General features: G+C 46.2%; 1 protein-coding gene across 1 annotated transcript; it reads left to right on the top strand.

Moving 5' to 3' along the window:
* Window positions 1-1,646: 1,646 nt before the first annotated feature.
* LOC130473200 (E3 ubiquitin-protein ligase TRIM7-like) lies at window positions 1,647-17,830 on the top strand. The gene is made up of 7 exons (XM_056844730.1): window positions 1,647-2,066; window positions 2,525-2,620; window positions 4,712-4,942; window positions 6,413-6,435; window positions 9,458-9,696; window positions 15,256-15,288; window positions 17,313-17,830. The coding sequence occupies exons 1-7, from the start codon at window positions 1,647-1,649 to the stop codon at window positions 17,828-17,830; spliced, it is 1,560 nt and encodes a 519-aa protein (XP_056700708.1).
* Window positions 17,831-19,609: the final 1,779 nt, after the last annotated feature.

The following is a 19,609-nucleotide window of genomic DNA, read 5'->3' on the forward strand; positions in this document are numbered from 1 at the left end:
GTGGGTTTTGGGTTGCAGTTTGGGCACTTGGTCTCTAAAAGGTTCGCCATCACTGCTCTATGGTATGCTATAGAGCAGGGGTGTCAAACATAAGGCCCATGAGCTGGATCCATCCCAGGGTTGCTAGTTCCCTCTTTGTCACTTGCAGGAGGTTTTTGGGGTGGAGCCTGAGGAGGGTGGGGTTTGGGGAGGGGAGGGACTTCAATGCCATAGAGTCCAATTGCCAAAGCCGCCATTTTCTCCAGGTGATCTGATCTCTATCGGCTGGGGATCAGTTGTAATAGCAGGAGATCTCCAGCTAGTACCTGGAGGTTGACAGCCCTAATCCATCCCCACCTGGAGGCTGGCAACTCTAGCTATGAGCTGTGTGGCTAGGCTTGCCAACCTCCAGGTGGTGGATGGAGAAATGGCCGCTCTGGCAATTGGACTCTGTGGCATTGAAGTCCCTCTCCTCCCCAAACCCCTCCCCTCCTTAGGCTGCACCCCAAAAACCTCCCACCAGTGGCGAAGAGGGACCTGGCACCTCTAGCTGTGGCTCAACTATTGGAGCAGGGGAAATTGCCTGGCTTGGAGGGGGGGTTGGGGTTTGAGCATAGCAAAGTTCTTGTTGTGTTGGTGTTTTTGCAATGATAAAGAAGTGGGTGGGGAGGGCTGGTGCCTGCCGTGCAGGGACAGGGTGTCCAGATGCTGTCCTTGTCTTTCTATATCTTGATTGCTGCTTGCACAAGCTCGGGCAGCTTTTCTTTTTCTTCCCTGCTCCAAGGTGGAACCTGCCTATGTGTTCCCAGGACTTCTGGCAGAGCAGCCTTCTTATTTCTGATAATGCCTAAGCCTGGAAACAATAATAAAGTAGATCAGAGCACGTGCGGACTTTCAGTTACAAGCTAGTGATTACTTGATTCACAGGGTTGCCAACCTCCAGGTGCTAGCTGATGATCACCAGCTATTACAACCGATCTCCAGCCGATAGCGATCAGTTCCCCTGGAGAAAATGGCTGCTTTGGCCATTGGGCTCTATGGCATTGAAGTCCCTCCCCTCCCCAAACCCGACCCTCCTCAGTCTCCGCCCCAAAAAGTTCTCGCCGGTGGCAAAGTGGGACCTGGCAAACCTAAGGTACTAGCTGGAGATCTGCTGTTACAACTGATCTCCAGGCAATAAAGATCAGTTCACCTGGAGAAAATGGCTGCTTTGGCAATTGGACCCTATGGCATTGAAGTCCGTCCCCTCCCCAAACCCCACTCTCCTCAGGCTCTGTCCCCCCAAAAATCTCCAGGTATTCCCCAGCACAGAGCTGGCAACCCTATTGATGCACGTAACTTGGACTTCATGGCACTTGTAAGCTGTATTGGCTTGTTCTGGCGCCTAGGCATTTAAAGCTAACACCAAATCCCACCCCTAAGCTCTGCCTGTGCCCCTTTATAATGCCAACCCTAGTCTTATATGATATCACTGGGAATTCTGAGTGTTTTGGAAGTTGTTTTGAGGCTTCAGCAGATTGCTAACTTTACCTCTCCCCCCTTCTCTCCCCCCAAGACTGGAAGTTATTCCTTTCAGGCCGTTCCAGAGAAAAGAAATTCACCTTAACTTCTCCACATCAAGAACAGTTTGAACTGTGTAAAGTAATAAGTCTTTTTAAAAACAAATAATGGCTAGCAGCAGTCCCAGGGAGAGTCTTCAGGGAGAAGCCGTTTGCCCCATATGCTGGGAATACTACGTCAAGCCGATCATCCTGGACTGTGGGCACAATTTTTGCCTGGCCTGCATTTCTGAGTGCTGGAAGGAGTTTCCTGACAACACTGCCTGCCCCCAGTGCAGAGCCGCCGTAGAGAGAAGCAACTGCCGCCTAAACACCCCGCTGGCGAACATGGTTCAGATCGTCAAGCAGCTGAGTAGCCAGGGGAGGGACGAAGGGGCGTGGGTGAAGGTCTGTGCGGCGCACCCGGAGCCCTCCCGAGCGGTCTTCTGTAAGGATGACGAAGTCATCTTCTGCCAGGCATGTGCAGGATCCGAGCAGCACAGAGATCACTGCCAGGCTCCTGTGGAGGAAGCTGCCCGGATGTACAAGGTAGGAGTAGGGGAGAGGGGCCGTGGCTCTGTGGTAGAGCATCAGCTTGGCATGTCGAAGGTTCCAGGTTCAATTCCCAGCATCTCCAGTTAAAGGGACTAGGCAAGTAGGTGATGTGAAAGACCTCTGCCTGAGACCCTGGAGAGCTTAGGGGAGGGGCTGTGGCTCAGTGGTAGAGCATCTGCTTGGCATGCAGAAGGTCCCAGGTTCAATCCTGGGATTCATCTCCAGTTAAAGGGACTCCAGTTAAAGAAACTAGGCAAGTAGGTGATGTGAAAGACCTCTGCCTGAGACCTGCTGCCGGTCTGAGTAGACAATACTGACTTTGATGGACCAAGGGTCTGATTCAGTGTAAGGCAGCTTCATGTGTTTAAGCGTTCACTTTTGCATACTGACTTGAACTGCTTGACTGTGGTATTGGCTTTCTAAAATGTAGATTCTTTTTTTTCTCTTTCCAGGATTGCTTTTTTAGCTATATTGAGGTGCTAAAGAAGGAGAGGGCTGAGATTGTGAAGCTGAAAGTCAACGTTGCAGAGTGGGGTGATCAGCTGCTGGTGGGTGCTGATCGTTTCTGGGAACTGAATGAACTTTGGGGGGGGGGGGCGGGGAGAGCCACAAGGGAACCAGGAGCAACATTTAGAGATGAATATCTTCTAGCAATCCTGTTAGGATTTCGCACTAGAGAGCAGACAGAGGTTTGACCAGAACCGAGGAGAGATGGGATTCCTTTTGCCGTTCCCCTTTCTTCTTGGTGGTGTGTACGCAGGTGCAGCCTACTGCCTCATGTAATTGGCTGTCAAATGCAGAAGAGCCAGCATGGTGTAATGGTTAAGAGCAGTGGTTTGGAGCAGTGGAGTCGGATCTGGAGAACCGGGTTTGATTCCCCACTCCTCCGCATGAGCGGCGGACACTAATCTGGTGAACTGGATTTGTTTCCCCTCTCCTACACACAAAGCCAGCTGGGTGACCTTGGGCTAGTCACAGCTCTCGTCGACCTCTCTCAGCCCCACCTACTTCACAGGGTCTGTCGTGGGGAGGGGAAGGGAAGGTGATTATAAGCTGGTTTGAGTCTCCCTTAAGTGGTAGAGAAAGTTGGCATATAAAAAACCAACTTAAAGATGTCGAGGAAGGGAGAGTGGGGGGGGGGCAACTGTGAGAGTTGAAAATTACTGGAGCAGGGCATTATCGCCCAGGCCGCGTGCATCTGGGTTTTCTTGGTTTCACGGTCACCTCGAGTTAAACAGGTTCTGCAGGTTTGGAAAACTATTTTTTAAATAAACTTCTGTTTACCAGAGAGGAAAGCAGAAGGAGGGCGCATAATATATTGGTGAGCCTTCTTTAAATAGTCTTAAGCTCTTTACCAAGTTGCTTCCACACAGAGGGTTTGTTCTAGTTTGGTGTCCAAACCAGAGCGTGTTTTTAGGACATTACTTCATCCTCTTTCCAAGTTCCTCCCTCTGCCGCACTCTTTCCCCAACCTGGTTTGCTCCAGTCTTCTTGGAAAAATGAGTCAAAGCAACTTTGCATAGTGTGTTGGAAGGTGCACATTACTGATGCTCTTGCCCACATCAATGCCATTTTTCTAGCCTCAGCCCCTGCAGCTGCTGTTTTTGCTCATGCCACCCATGATGGAAGATTGCAGTTGTGTCATAATGTTTTTAAGTTATGAGTTGTTTAAAATGTTTTATTTGTTTTATATTATGGGTACATAAGGAAAAAGGGATGAATAAACATAAAAGGGTATCCGTCTGAAAAAAGAACAACAACATAAACACTTCATGTTAAAAAATTAATCAAGCAGACTATTAACTTTTGTAACTTTTGTTTTCGCTATTATCCAGGCAAATATAAATGCGTTCAAGGAATAAACATCCTACATATTTTATAACTATCCAAACAATTTTCTACTCTGCACTAAGAAGCTACCTTGTGATTATATAATGTTTAATTTTTAATGTTATTTCGATTAACCTTCAGCCTTAACATATCTATAGAACAGTTTCCATTTATCGTTAAATTGATCGTAAGTCACATCATCGTCAGTTCATCATATGGGTCATTTTGGCCATGATTGCATACTCCATTAGTTTGTCCTTCCATTCTTTCGCATCTGGGAGGGATGGTCGTTTCCATCTTTTTGCAAGAATTACTCTTGCCACAGTAGTAGCATACTTGAACAAGTCTTTCAGCTGTGGAGACAATTCCGCTGGCGCAAGTTATTGATTTTAAAAAGCCCTCAGGTGGTCCTGGGGGAATGTTGGTCATGGCAAGAAGGCGGAGGTTGAGCAAACTTGCGGAAAATTGCTGGGTAAATGCTCTTTGAGTGCCTCTCCATTCGCAGCATTGAGAGCTGCACTGAGAGTTGTCACCATGAGGAAGCAACACCTGTTTCAAGCTTGCTTGGGTGGCCTTAAGCAAGCAGTTTTCTCAGTCACAATTCCCTATCTGCCCTGTGGTGATGATACTGTCCTACCTTGAAGGGCTGTTGTGATTCTTACTGTGAATGTAAGAGAAGATGTTTTGAACGTTCAGAGTTCCTTCCCCCCTCCCCCTAAATATGCAGGGAATGTATTTTAATATTGTGCATCCGGACGGACTCCTTCACGCTCTGATCTGTGGTTTTTCTTTCCATTTACTTACTGTAGAGAAACACTTATTCAGAGAACCAAGCGATAACGGCTGGGTTCAAGCAATTGCATGAATTCCTGATACACCAAGAGAACTACCTGCTGGCGCTCGTAGAGCCTGTGCCCAAGCAGGTGGGCAAGAAAAGGGACAAAGACTTGGCCCATCTCTCTCTGGAGATCTGCTCTCTAGAGAACAACATCCGGCTGCTGCAGAAGAAGGCTTCGCAACCGGCACATGAGTTCCTGCAGGTGAGATTGTGGGATATTTTTCTGCCCCTGGGGATGGAGGGATTTATTCCTGAAGAAAGCTGGGACCAAACTTGACTTCTGCCTCCTTAGTTAACCACCTGTACCCCGAATTAAAGGAGGGTGGTCGTCAAGGTTAGATGGCAATCTATCAGCAATGCTGATTCTATGACCTTAAGCAGATGGTGAGAGGGAGGTCATCTTGGCCATCTTCTGGGCATGGAGTAGGGGGTCACTGGGGGCGTGGGGGGGAGGTGTGCATTTCCTGCATTGTGCAGGGGGTTGGACTAGATGACCCTGGTGGTCCCTTCCAACTCTATGGTTCTATGATTCTAAGTACATCTGTGGCTGCTAAGAGGATGATCACCTGGGGCAAGGGGAGAGGCCCTGGGGGAAGAAGACACTTGGGAGAAAGCGCCATGAGCTGTTTTTAGACTTTTATGTCAATATAGCCGGGCCCTGGTTTTTTTTTTTTTTTTTTTTGCTGCTATTCTCGCCTTATCATGCTTCCCAATTAAGTTTGTTCACTGGGCTGGATCAAGACCTTTAGAGGCCCTAAGCTCTTAAAAGATTCTGGTGCCCCCCTATATACGTAATTCAAAATATAAACGATAATAAACTGCCAAATAATTTTATTTTTCAAAATGAAACCAAACTTACAGTAAGATGGAAAATGTTTATTTTTGTATATTTCCACTTTATTTATATTTGAAAAGTTTTCTCCTACTGGCAAAATACTGTTGTGGACCCTGTTGTGGACCCCTGGGACACACCAAACTATTATCTGAAACCACAGTATGAAGTTTCTGTACAGTTAGTACTTCAGTGGTTTTGCAGGATACACACATGTGGACATAGTGGCATAATTCTGGTTTGTTTTTTTGGCACCACCGTTGTTGCTGCGGGACAAAGAGGGCAGGCAACTATGCAGCATTTGTCGAGGCAATCCAGGGTTGAAATGATCATCCATGAGATGAATTCGACTTTCACAAATGAGACGCAGTTGGTCTCTCTTTCTGTGTTTGGTCTGAGCTGGCAGTACAGCCTTCGCCAGGCACTACACTCTCCTAAAGCTCTTGAAGAGTTGGTTTTTATATGCCGACTTTTTCTACCACTTAAGGAAGAATCAAACCGGTTTATAATTCCCTTCCCCTCCCCACAATGGACACCTTGTGAGGCAGGTGAGGCTGAGAGAGCTCTAAAAGAACTGTGACTAGCCCAAGGTCACCCAGCAGGCTTCATGTGTAGGAGTGGGGAAACCAACCCGGTTCACCAGATTAACGTCTGCTGCTCATGTGGAGGAGTAGGGAATCAAACCCAGTTCTCCAGATTAGAGTCCACCGCTCCTAACCACTGCTCTTAACCACTACACCACGCTGACTCTCAGTGGGCTTAGACGAGCAAAACTTTTTTTAGGATTGCACAGTAAAGTGTTTCTGGAATGAGTTTTCTTTTTCTGTTCTTTTTCTTCAGGATCCCTGGAAGAGCTTTGACAGGTAAGGACCCCAGAACAAATACAAATCCTTAATAGTGGAGTGATAGGTTGGGCTGCATTGATGTAAAATGGAAGTGGACTGCAGAATCTGTGGAAATCTGATTTTAAACAATTGTTTAAATTCCAGAGGCTTACAGTTTGGTAAGTAGTTTTGGAGACATCACAAAATCAGACTAAACAAAGATTGCTGTTCGAGAAGAATGTAGTGGTTATTTTCAGGTGGGTTAATTGTGTTAGTAGTACGAAGGTCCCCAACATTTTTTGAACCTATGGGCACCTTTGGAATTCTGGTACTGCCTGGTGGGGGTAACCACAAAATGGCTTCCACAAGAAGTGGAGCCAGCCGCAAAATCTCAGGGAGTTAGGTCATGCCTAACTCTCATAGTAACTCTTCAACATTTCAGGCAGAAGCGCTATTTAAATAGGATGCTGTTTAAAATGAACATATTGTTTCTTGCAAATGCAGTGCTTATCTTCAGCCGTGCTTGTGCTGTAGTGGCATCTGCTGCCAGAGCAGCTTCTTAAAAATCTGCACAGCCAATCAAAAACACTGTTGGGCAAAAGCCCCTTGTAGCCATACCAGCTTCCCAAAAGCACAGGGCAGGCCCAGGAAAAGTGTCTGTGGGCGCTATGCTGGAGAATCCTGCTGTAGTAGAACAAAATTCCAGTGGCACCTTAGAGACAACACAATTTTCCAGGGTATAAACCTTTTGAGTCAAAGGTTGTGGTTAGGATACTGTGTTATGATCTGGAAGATCTGATTAAAATCCCCATCCAGCCATTAAAGCTCTGTTCTTGAACGATCATTCTCTCTCAGCCAAAACTACTCAGTGTTGTTGTGAAGATAAAAAGCCGGGGGTGGGGGGGAGAAGTTCTTTGGAGAAAGGGTGGGAGAAATAGGTGTTGGCCATTGTAGTGGTCAGGAAAAGAACTAGCAGAAGACCAGGTAGAGATTCTCTGCAGGGAAAAGCTGAAGGTTCAATGAACCCTTGGACAGTATGCTTGTGTGCTACGGGCAGTGTTGTGGATAAACGGGGAGAGGCCACTGCTCTGCATTAGAGCATCTGCTTGGCATCCGGAAGGCCCCAGGTTCGATCTCCGGCATCCCCAGTTAAAAGGACCAGGTAGCAGGTGATGTAAAAGACCTCAGCCTGAGACCCTGGAGAGCTACTGCCACTCTGAATAGGCAATACTGACCTTGATGGACTGATGGCTTGATTAGTAGCCTTGTTTGCAAGTTACAGGGAACCCATCTGCATTCTATGTACTCTTTTTTACAAGCAGGTGTACAAGCATACATGCAGGTTGTACGTGCATTCAATGAACCATGAGACAAGAGCTGGTACAAAGTAGCCTCATGTGTTCATGCTTTCATGGAAAAGGCACTCCTGTCCTCTGAAATTCCCTTTCCCTGGGGAAAAACTAAGAGCCTGTAACAATGTTCAAGAGCCCAATGTCACAACATTGGTTACAGTCTGGCATTCACTATGCGAGTTCATGCTGTAACCAGGCGGGAGGTGTGGGGGGGAAGGGTACGAAATCTCTTCTGGAGAAACACAATTTCCTCCAGCCCTGCATACAGCCAGCTTTCTGGTGATAAAACAAATGTGAGTGTGCCCTCTTCCCCCCCACCGACTCAGTTACAGTATCACTTATTCCCTTTTCTTTACTTCTGGGAGGTCTGCGTTGAACACCCTGATGCAGCCTTATACTGAATTAAGCCATCAGTCCATCAAGGTCAGTATTGTCTACTTAGACCAGCAGCAGGTCTCTGGGATGTCAGGCTGAGGTCTTTCACTACCTGGTCCTTTTTAGCTGGAGTTGCTGGGCATCGAACTTGGGGCCTCCTGCATGCCAAGCAGAGGCTGTGCCACCAAGCTACGGCCCCTCCCCATCGCTTGATGTGTCCGCTGTCTTTCCTGCCAGGTGTTGGAGGAGAATAAGGTTTCCGACCCTAAAAGGCATCTCGTTGGAACTGAAGTGGGGTTTTTGGGAACTGTTGGAAACCAAAGCTGTGGCGTGGGGCTTTGCCAAGTACTTCACAGGTAAAGAACCTTTTTTTTACACTGGCAATTTATCTGAAGCAGAAAGTGGTGGTTGTTGGTAGGCGACTTCCTCATAAGACGGGCAGGACCAGCTGAAGGGGGGGGCGGCTTAGGAGAATTTACATAAGGCAACATTACTTCATCGTCGTGGCCTCTGTGCAGTCCCACATGGGTACTGCGCAGGCCACCCACGGATCTTTCTGACAAGCTTCTGGAAAGGTCTGTTTTAGGAGCTCGCAGCCCCCCTCCCCTCTGTCACGGCCCGAGCCAACGGCTCTTCCCGGCCAAATGGACACATGATGAGGGGTGGGGTTGCTCTCCTCCCTTAGTTCTCTTTCTGCCGCCGTGGACTGAGGACGTCTTTTTGCGAGCTTTGTAGATTCCTGAGGGAAGAAAATTGTTTTAGATTTTATTCAAAATAGTGGTGTGGTTTTTCGGAACTACGAAGAACATTATGGCCTTATTCAAGAAATGTGGGAAATTTGGAACTAAGATGGCTCAGAACGACAAACACTCCGAATGCCTCCTTTGTCCCGGAGAAGGCCACGCCCCCGCATCTTATAAGGCCTGTTTGTTGTTCACTCCCAAGGCGAGGCAAGAGTGCACGTCAAGATTAAAGGCGGCACTCTTGGAAAACCCATTAAAGGTCCTAAACCCTCTGGGAGACCAGACAAAAAAGGATCGCTCTCCTTCCATTTTCTCAGTCCCAACTTTGGCATCAAAGGCCGTTGAAGGTCCAGCTCCCTCACAGAAGAGGGCGGCTTCGGAACCTCCAGCTAAAAAGAAGTCAAAACATATCTCGACTTCAAATGATGAATGGGCAGAGAAATAGCCTTCTGCTCCAAAGAACAGGTCTGAGCCACTTCCTCCAGAAGGGACTTGGTATCATTCGACCTCGGCATCGCCTCCACCCCCTAGAGGGCGACAACTGTCCAGGTCTCCTAAACATCAGAGACGCCACCGTTCGCCCTCACCTAGATGTCAGGATTCCCCTGGGTCTCCACGCCAGGGCACTTCTCGACGTCGTGCCTCTGCTTCTCCTCGACACATCTCTCCACGTCATGCGAAGGAACATCTTACCAAGCGTCGCCGGTCTCTTTTGCCGTCGATGGGGGACATCTACTTATCCGCTTCCTCGGACGAGGACATTATTGAAGTCCTGCTGATGCTGGACGATGCCATGACTTATCGCGCCCATTTCAGGGACTGCCGATTGGGTCATACCTGCTGTGGTCATCCGCATTCTTGGGAATGTTGTCCACAGGACTGCCGCAGAATGAAAGTTATGACTACCTACCTTCCAAACCATTAACAAAAGAATCATCCACAGCCGATCCTCTTCACTCCTCAGCACATGACTTACCTGCAGAACTGGAAGACGACATTGACTTTGAGAGGGAATTGGAATCCACTTCGCTTCCACCTCAGTTTGCATGATGTGTACTAGCTCTATATGGAATTACATGGAATTAATTCTGCACATGTTCACAAAATACCATGATTATATCAGAGACTGTGACACGGCTATTCCAGAAATGAAATCAAAAGGGCCATTAAACCAAACAAAAATCAGAAAACTCAGGAAAAACAGTCTCCCATAGGAAAGGTATTCTTGCCATTTATTAAAGGAGTCACTGATAGGATGGAGAAACTTTTGAAAAAACATAACCTACAAACAGTGTTTAAACCCATCAAGAAAATACAACAGATGCTACGATCAGCAAAAGACAAAAGAGACCCCCTCACCTCTGCAGGAGTATATCGTATACCTTGCAGCTATGGACAAGTTTACATCGGGACCACAAAACGCAGCATACAAACAAGGATAAAAGAACATGAAAGATACTGCAGACTTGGCCAACCTGAGAAATCAGCAGTGGCTGAACATGGACTGACACAAACAGGACACACGGTCTTATTCCGAGACACTGAAAGACTGGACAATTCTACCAACTATTTTGTCAGATTACACAGAGAAGCCATTGAAATTCATAAACATCAGCACAACTTTAACAGAAAAGAAGAGAGTTTAAGAATGAATAAGGCTTGGCTTCCTGTCCTGAAAACCTCCAGGCTAACAAAGACTACAGTCCACAATAGCCATGCAGATTAGCTTTGGATTTCACACATTAACAGATCACTTCAGGATACAATGCTTCCATATTAACATACCACACCCTCATTAGCACATTATCTTGATACAGGACAATGATTAGCACATTGTCCTGCAAAAAGTATCAAGGGTAATGATTCAGCTCAAACCCAACCCCTTTCTGACTATATATTACTCTTCCTACACACTCGACACTGAGAGACACTGTCCTTCAGTGTTACTCCTCTGAAGATGCCTGCCACAGATGCTGGCGAAACATCAGGAAAGAAAATGCCAAGACCACGGTCACACAGCCCGGATAACCTACAAGAACCAATGAACTCTGACTGTGAAAAACTTTACTGTAATTGTTGATTCTCAATGGAGAAAACTGTCTATCCCTAGAACTGTGGTGTCATCCTTAAAGTGGTGGTCCATAGAGGACAATTTCACCAAGGGAATCTCATTTGGGTGCACCAACACAAATACCAGATCTATAATGATGCGTCCCTCGAGGGATGGGGGTGGCTCATTGTGGGGAGACCACAGTAAAGGGAACCTGGTCCCAATCAGACTGTAGTTTACATATTAATGTGCTTGAAATGTGGGCGATCCAACATGCCCTTGCTTCTTTCGCAGGCATCTCAGGATCCAGGGTACTCATTGCAACAGACAACATGGCAGCAAAATTTTATTTAAACAAATAAGGAAGCACAGGGTCATGAGCCTTATGCAGGGAGGCGTGCTTAGTGTGGGAGTGGGCCGTAGCACATCAGGTCACATTCTCGGCCGTACACATAGCAGGATGCGACAATGTCACTGCAGATGCCCTGAGCAGGGAGAACTCAGAGATTCATGAAGGGTCCATCAGGGAGGACCTCCTTTATCAAATCTTCGAAGAGTGGGGGCTCCCCTCTTTAGACCTGTTTGCATCCAATCAAAATGCAAAATGTGCCTCTTTTTGTGCAAGAGCTGCCAGGGACCCAGGATGCCTAGGGAATGCATTCCAGCTCACCTGGTAAGGCTGTCTCTTTTATGCCTTACCGTCCTTTCCCCTGCTAGCCAAGAAGGGACACATGCCATCCTTATTGGCCCAAGAGGCCATGGTTTCCCATATTATGGTCTCTCTCCAAGGGTCAGTTCAGACTGTTCCCACAAGTAGCAGATCTACTGGCGATAGGTCATGTTTACTACCACGATACAGTAACCCTACGCCTAGCAGCATGGTGGATAACGCCTTGAATATTTGGTCATCTGAGGTTGCTGATGTTTTACTGGTGGCTCCAAAACACTACTAGAGCCTCGTACAATTCCAAATGGAAAAGATTTGCTACTTGGACTAGCTCTTTAGGACTCGCACCTGAATCTTTTTTAAAAAAATAATTTTTATTTTTTCAATTATAACATCGTATATGACAGTATCCAGTACTATAAGATTGATAACAGTAATAATAAAAAACACATATTAATACAATTCAACAATAATATGACTTCCCCCTCACCCTCTTCCATCTTAAAATAAATTGTATATTCTTTTGCTAATGGAACTAATCCCAGTAGTATTTTAATAAACATATTCTTATCCTATCTAAAAGTATTAAATCAGTACTGATCAAAAATTAAAAGGTAAAAATAAGGGATTAGTAAATGGTCCCATTAAGGATTAAATTTTTCCAAAATAAAAATAAAGGAGTCATTAAATATTTGTATATATTCAAAAAAGAGAAAAATATTGAGTTCTCCTACTTCTCCCTCCTTTTCTATTAAAAATTAAATGTTTTATAAATCTTTCATATATCCCTAGCATTCATTTCAAAATATAATTCTAGTAATCCAATATCATATATAGTTTCAATGGTGTTATAGTTCTGATAAATCAGTATCATATATGGTTCTATTTCCATTTAAGCCAGTCCTTTTGACCAGTTCCTTTTAATATCACCAAAAAAAACCCCATGAAGACCATTTATCCCTGTGCCCGGAATTTCCAGCGTTTCCTTCCTTTCGCCATCAACAGTAAGCGTCATAGAACGTCCTTGGAGGTTGTTGGTGAATCCTCTTCAACAAATCGATGGTCTTCATTGTAAATCCACGTTGCATTCTATTCCATCCCAAATTCAAGGAAAAAGATTCTGGCAACTCTGGTTTTTCTACTCGTTAAATCCTCCAAGCAAATATTAAACAGTTCATCAAACAGGTTGAAAAAATCAAAATCAAATTGAGACACATTCAATTCCATTGTTATCAGCTGGATTTGTTTTTTGAAGTTTTCCACCTCCTCTGGTGAATTCTTCTGTTCTAGGGCACTCTTGACAAGGAAAGGTTCTTCTTTAGGATCTTCAAGGTCTTTCTCATTCATTTTTTAAGTAGAAGCATTGAAGGCATTCATCATAATGGTAATTTGATCCATCTGCTTTGACATCTGTTTTGACAGCTGTTCATACTGTTTTATGATTATCTCATTTTGCTTAGCAAACATGTCTTGAATTCTTTTCTCCATATTTACTTCTTGCAAGGGTTCTTAGGATTTAGATGTTGCAGGTATTACTGTATGCACTGATGGTTGATGTTTTATTTCGACAATTTTGGCAAGTCTTAAAATTTTTCCAGAATATGGGTAGGTTAATAGTTTGTGTTGAGCCCAGTCGCTAAAAAATTCCGTAGGAAATCCTCAAAAGAGAGCTAAAAAGTAAGTTTTAAAATTTGAAGTACCATCAAGTTTGTTTTTGGACACTCTAGGTAGATGTGCAAACAAGAAGTAGGAAGTCGGCAGGAAACTATGCAGCCACGGACCTTCCATCATCCCCTTTCTTTAGTTTTTTGAATGGCAAACCTTTTAGTTGATGCACCAGGGGGATTCACTTCTGGTCTTATAGGCTTCTATATTTCCCGTCTCCCTGTTGTCGGCAGGCGTCTTGCAATAGAATAGTATTGCTTCCTAGAGGTCTTCCGGCACTTCAAAATAAATCTTGAAGACGTGGCAGGAGGACCTTCCCAGCCGGGAAAAGGGAACGTGACCAAGGGGAGGGAGGGTTTTATTTCTCCCTTCCCCTCAAACATCACAAACTCTGATTGGTACTTGCCACGTCTATCAAATAGTTCAGTTGTTTAGTCTACCCCCCAGATCAGCTTGATAGAGTCCTTGCTACTTTATCTGATAACTTATCTTAGCAGAAAAGTTTTTAAACGATGGGTGGGGGGGAGAGTACGGAGTTCCCAGTTAATTCTGCCAATCAATTCAGCCTTCTATTCCCGGTAAGATCAAAAGAATTCTTGTTACTCACTTAGATTTCGGAGGGTGAGGTTTTTCTTCATTAAAATAGTTCTTAAGATGGTTATAAGTAATGGAGGTCCAAGCCTAATGCCAAGGAAAATGCTTGTGGCGATGCACTCTCCTCTTGATGCCAGCGGGGACAAACATCCACACCTCTGGGGGGCTTATAAAAGCCCCCTCAGAGAGTGTGGGAGTCACACCGCTTTCTTCGGGCTGCAGAGGAATTCCTGCGTCCCGGTCCACTGTTTAGAACCGGGTTGGTGTGCAAAAAACACACCAATTCAAAGCATTTCCTGGATTCCCCTGGGAGCTCTCCCAAGGGACGTGTGCTGGGATCGGCTCATTACCGGAAGTTCAGGACTCGCACCTGAATCTTGTCCATTACAAAAAGTCTTTGAATATTTACTAATGTTGAAAAATGGAGGGCTTGCTAACTTTTCTATTAAAGTTCATTTGGCAGCCATCTCGGCCTTCCATTATGGTGTTGACTCTTTCTCTTTATTCTCTAATCCTCACAGTAAATGTTTTCTGAAGGGCCTGAACAATTTGTTTCCGCCTACTCCTCCTCCATTTCCTCAGTGGAGCCTATCTCTGGTGCTAGCCAGGTTGACTAGACCCCCCCTTTGAACCCATGGCAACTTGTGAGCTGTCATATTTGGCATATAAGACTGCCTTCTTGGTGTCTATCACATTAACCCATACGGTGAGTGATATTAGCGCTTTGAGACATGATCCACCATTCACTAAATTTCATTCAGACAGAGTAGTTCTCAGACCTAGTTTGGATTTCCTCCCGAAGGTGGTGTCTAAATTTCATGTCTCCCAAGACATCGTTCTTCCGGTCTTTTATTCAAAACCTGCAGTCCGATACGGACAGAGCTCTCCATAACCGAGTTGTTAGGAGAGCCTTGATTTTTTAAAATCTAAACAGAACACTAGACTTTAGAATAGATAAAAATCTTTTTTGGTTCTTGTAGGTTATCCGGGCTGCGTGACCGTGGTCTTGGTATTTTCTTTCCTGACGTTTCTCCAGCAGCTGTGGCAGGCATCTTCAGAGGAGTAACACTGAAGGACAGTGTCTCTCAGTGTCAAGTGTGTAGGAAGAGTAATATATAGTCTGAAAGGGGGTTGGGTTTGAGCTGAGTCATTGTCCTGCAAAAAGTATCAAAGGTAATGTGCTAATCATTGTCCTGTAAGTATCAAGATAATGTGTTAATGAGGGTGTGGATGGCTTTGTTTTGGCTTTATTTATGTTGATTATTGTCTATTTTTTCTCGCTGACACTCAAGGCGGATTATTACAGTGTAAAGCAATGGCAGTCAAAATGCATAAGATATCTAGCTAACAATGCTATGGGGCTAGGATTGTATCTGCTGACATGGTGCTTAACCCCTGTTCTTGTTCCTCCAGAGACTCTGGCAAATGCCTGCTTGCTGAATAGAGGTAGGTTTCTGGGGTGGAGGGAGAACCAAGCTGAGGGAAGGGATGTGAAGGGGGGGGGCACACCTTTCAGGTGGCCCTTACCTTGTATTTCACTGTAAGCCAGTGATGCTGTTTGGCGATCATATCATAGAGTTGGAAGGGGCCAGACAGGCCGTCCAGTCTGTCTCCCTGCTTAATGCAGGATCAGCCTAGAAGCAGTGGTTCCCAAACTTTCCGGGCCACCCCCTCCTTGGTTCCACAAACTAGCACCCACTACCCTATCCTATAAAAAGCATTATTCAAAATAAGGGTTTACATGACTCACGAAAGAAGGTAATGGCAATAAAATTTCAAAACAGTAACAATTAATTGCACATCTATTCAAAGTCAAATTGAAACTTTTCAGTTGAAATTTATTCCACAAAACTGATGAACTTGATCCAGTGGTACCAGCTCCTCAAAGTCTGGGGAAAAAATTCTGATCGTTTCCACCAAATCTGCCAGCATGGTGCCATAGCTTGATCTATTGTAAATCAGTGAACAACACAGTTGAAGGGGCCCACCTCTAACGCCCCTCTGCTGCCCCCTTGCCTCTTAGTGCCCCCCTAGGTAATCACACACACCCAGGAGGTGGTACTGTCCACTTTGGGAACCACTAGCCTAGAGCATCCCTGACAAGTGCTTGTCCAGCCTCTGCTTAAAGACTGCCAGTGAGGGGGAGCTCACCACCTCCCTAGGTAGCTGATTCCACTGTCAAACAACTCTTACTGCAAAATTTTTCTCCCTAATATCCAGCCAGTACCTCTCTGCAATTTAAACCCATTATTGTGAGTCCTATCCTTTGTTACCAACAGGAACAGCTCCCTGCCCTCCTCTAAGTGACAGCTCGTCAAATACTTAAAGAGAGCAATCGTGTCCCCCCCTTAACCTCCTCTTCTCCAGACTAACATTCCCAACTCTCCTCAGCCTTTTCTCATTCGTCTTGGTCTTCTCCGTGGCTTCCTTTTGATTGTGCATAACTTTTCCGCCCGTCAGAGGTCGCCTCGCTCTCCCTGCGCATTTTGCCCACATTTTGGTTAAAACAGCATCTGGAAAACATGGGTGAAATGCGCAGGGAGAGTGAGGTGACCTCTGATGGGCTGAAAAGGCATCATAATCAAAAGGAAGCCCCGAAGCAGTCGGAGAGGGGGTGACCGCAGGGGAAACGTCCCTGCTTAAAAGGCCTTACCCAGCAGTCAGCAAAATGTGGATTGAGTGGGTGTTTCCTGTGTACTTGGTCATTCTACTAATTGAAGATGCAGTTTCAGACAGACACCCGATTTAAAGGTGGGGCAAGAAAACGAGTATCCCAACCATCCATGGATTAATATTGGATGCCATAATATTGGATGCCAATAATATTGGATGCCATGGAACTGGTTTAATTAATGTAGTGTCTATCTACAAGCGTGAGCTGCCAGGAAGTCACCAGTTCAAGCATCCCCTTAGCTGAGCGCTTCCAAGATGGCCACACTCCCGTTTCACCTCTAGCCTTCAGTCTGCAGCAGGGGAACAGAAATACTGTCCTCTTTTGCACAGCCTTATTTTCTAAGGATTATCAGCATTTGAGTGAAATTCCGTTAAAAAAGGTAAAGGTCCCCTGTGCAAGCACCGGGTCATTCCTGACCCATGGGGTGACGTCACATCTCGACGTTTCCTAGGCAGACTTTGTTTGCGGGGTGGTTTGCCAGTGCCTTCCCCAGTCATCTCCCCTTGACCCCCAGCAAGCTGGCTACTCATTTGACGGACCTCGGGATGGAAGGCTGAGTCAACCTTGAGCGGGCTACCTGAAACCGAATTCTGTCAAGATCAAACTCAGGTCATGAGTGAAGCTTGGACTGCAGTACTGCAGCTTACCACTCTGTGCCATGGCGCTCTTTTCCGTTTACGAGTGATGTAAATGCTGAGCATTATCAACGTTACAGCTTCGATCAAGATGTAAATTGTTCTTTAGCTTGACATTTTCACCATCTTTCCTTTTCTTCCCCCACTCCCCAACCGGGCAGCCCACGTGACCTTGGACGCAAATTCGCATCACCCCCAACTCCTCCTGTCCCACGACCGCCAAAGCGTGAAGTGGACACACTCGGCGGTGACGCTGCCTAACTCGCACAAAAGATTTGAAAAAAACACTTGCGTGGTGGGATGCCAGGAGTTCACCATCGGGCGCCATTTCTGGGAGGTCAAGGTGATCGGCCAGGGGGATTGGGCCGTGGGGGTCGCCAGAAGCTCCGTGAAGAGGAAGGGCTACTTCAACCTGTGCACCAAGGAAGGGGTCTTTGCCGTGGGCAAGCTGGAGCAGCAGTACAGGGTCATCGACGTCCCGCATCGCGTTCATCTGCTGCTGGACGGAGAGCTCAGGAGGATCCGGGTGTCCGTGAACTGCTCCGGTGGGGAAGTTAACTTTTATGATGTGGCAACAGCCACTAGGATCTGTGGGTTCACCGAACTGGCCTGCTTCCAAGAGACCTTTCTCCCCTTCTTCTGGCTGAACGGACCAATCCAGCTGAGTCTTAAGCAGTAGGGCAGCGCCGGCCTCTAGACCATAGCTTTCCCAGCCCCTCAGTTCTGGTTTCCCCTCCCCTCTGCCAACTGAGGGGAAAGCAGAGGTGAAAAACTTGCCGCCAGTATCGCATTTGAGGAAACATTTTAATAGCCAAGATGGGCTGCTCGCTCGCAACAGAATCCCTCAGCGAACGAGGACTTGACAGCGAACGAGGACTTGACTTGGCGTTTTTAATGAAGATGGAGCAATTTTGGTTAGTTTGACCAGGCCCTACCTGTCGGTTGAGTCTTGTTCTGGTGTGTGTGTGTGTGTGTGTGTGTGTGTATGGTGGGACAAGCCTATTCAATGTTTGTAAGACTTGTAACCAGCAGGTAAGCTGCCTCAGCTGTTCCGTTTTTAAATAAAATCTGTGTACTCTTTTGGGTAATATTAGTGTCTGCAGCATTTCTAACAATGTTGTATGTTCTCCTCCTGTTCTCACATTGGGGTTCTTCCCCCCCAATCCATCCTTCCCAGGAATGCAGGGAGACAACACCCCAGGGAGGTAGGAAATGTGGGGTCCAAGGTTTCCTGCTGAACATGGATTTCAATCGGGGCCTTCCCCACTCCATGCCTAGCGGCGTGTGAGAGCCAGCGTGGTATGGTGGTTAAGAGCAGTGGTTTGGAATGGTGGACTCTGATCTGGAGAACTGGGTTTGATTCCCCACTCCTACACACGAAGTCAGCTGGGTCTGGGCAACGGTGGCCCTTAGTCTCACATAGGGCTGTTCCATGGGGGGGCAGTCCACGTCCATGTTCAGGGTGACTTCATTTAGGAGTAACAGGAACTGCCTTTGGACAAGTTTGCCGTTTTAAGTCAACCAGGGCATCGACAGGAAATTTGGCAAGTCAACTGTAAATTAGTTAAGCCAGCCGAGTTGATCCCAACAGTCCAAAGCAAAATATGCTTTGAAAGATCATAACATTTGAAAAAGAAGAGTTGGTTTTTATATGCTGACTTTCTCTACCACTTAAGGAAGAATCAAACCGGCTTACAATCACCTTCCCTTCTCCTCCCCACAACAGACGCCCTGTGAGGTAGGTGGGGCTGAGAGAGTTCTGAGAGAACTGTGACTAGCCCAAGGTCACCCAGCTGGCTTCCTGTGTAGAAGTGGGGAAACAAATCCAGTTCACCAGATTAGCCTCCGCCTCTCATGTGGAGGAGTGGGGAATCAAACCCAGTTCTCCAGATTAGAGTCCACCGCTCCAAACCACTGCTCTTACCCACTACACCACGCTAGCTCTCTTTACAATCAGACCAGGCCCCCAGTCCTGATCTCGGCTTGCGAGCCCACTGCCCCCTTGCAGTCCGGAGCAGCTGCCTTTGGGCCAGTGGGGGAACACTGGCAGCTGCCAAAGGTAGGTGCGTTCTCTGTGCATGTGCACAGAACTCTTTAGTTCTGGGGGGGATTTAACCCACTTTTTTAAGTTTCAGATTTTTCTGTAGACCTAGAGCTCCCCTAGGTATGCAGAAACATCTGTTGGGGTGCATGTGTCCCCTATCTGTGGATTTAAGTATCCGCAGGAAGGGGCACCTGTGGGAATTAGATATAAAGATGGTTGCACCTTATTTGGAGTGGTGTTTCTATGTCCTAATTTTTTTTACTTATGGAGTGGGGGGACCAGTTCGATAATGGTGCATGTTTGGTGGGTGGAAGCAGATTAAAGGTTAAATATTAAACGGATTAATGGTTTTTAAAGACAACTTCTGTTTGTTCTTTTGTATAATACATTTCAAAGATTTTAATAGGCTGAAAT

Source organism: Euleptes europaea, chromosome 1 (genome assembly GCF_029931775.1).
Source record: "Euleptes europaea isolate rEulEur1 chromosome 1, rEulEur1.hap1, whole genome shotgun sequence".
NCBI classification, from domain to species: domain Eukaryota; kingdom Metazoa; phylum Chordata; class Lepidosauria; order Squamata; family Sphaerodactylidae; genus Euleptes; species Euleptes europaea.

Bases quoted from the DNA above. Each gene is read 5' to 3' on its own strand.
- LOC130473200 (XM_056844730.1), top strand. From the start codon at position 1,647: ATGGCTAGCAGCAGTCCCAGGGAGAGTCTTCAGGGAGAAGCCGTTTGC. The intron at 2,067-2,524 runs GTAGGAGTAGGG...TTCTCTTTCCAG, and splicing joins AAGCTGCCCGGATGTACAAG to GATTGCTTTTTTAGCTATAT. The intron at 9,697-15,255 runs GTCATACCTGCT...TTGTTCCTCCAG, and splicing joins TTTCAGGGACTGCCGATTGG to AGACTCTGGCAAATGCCTGC.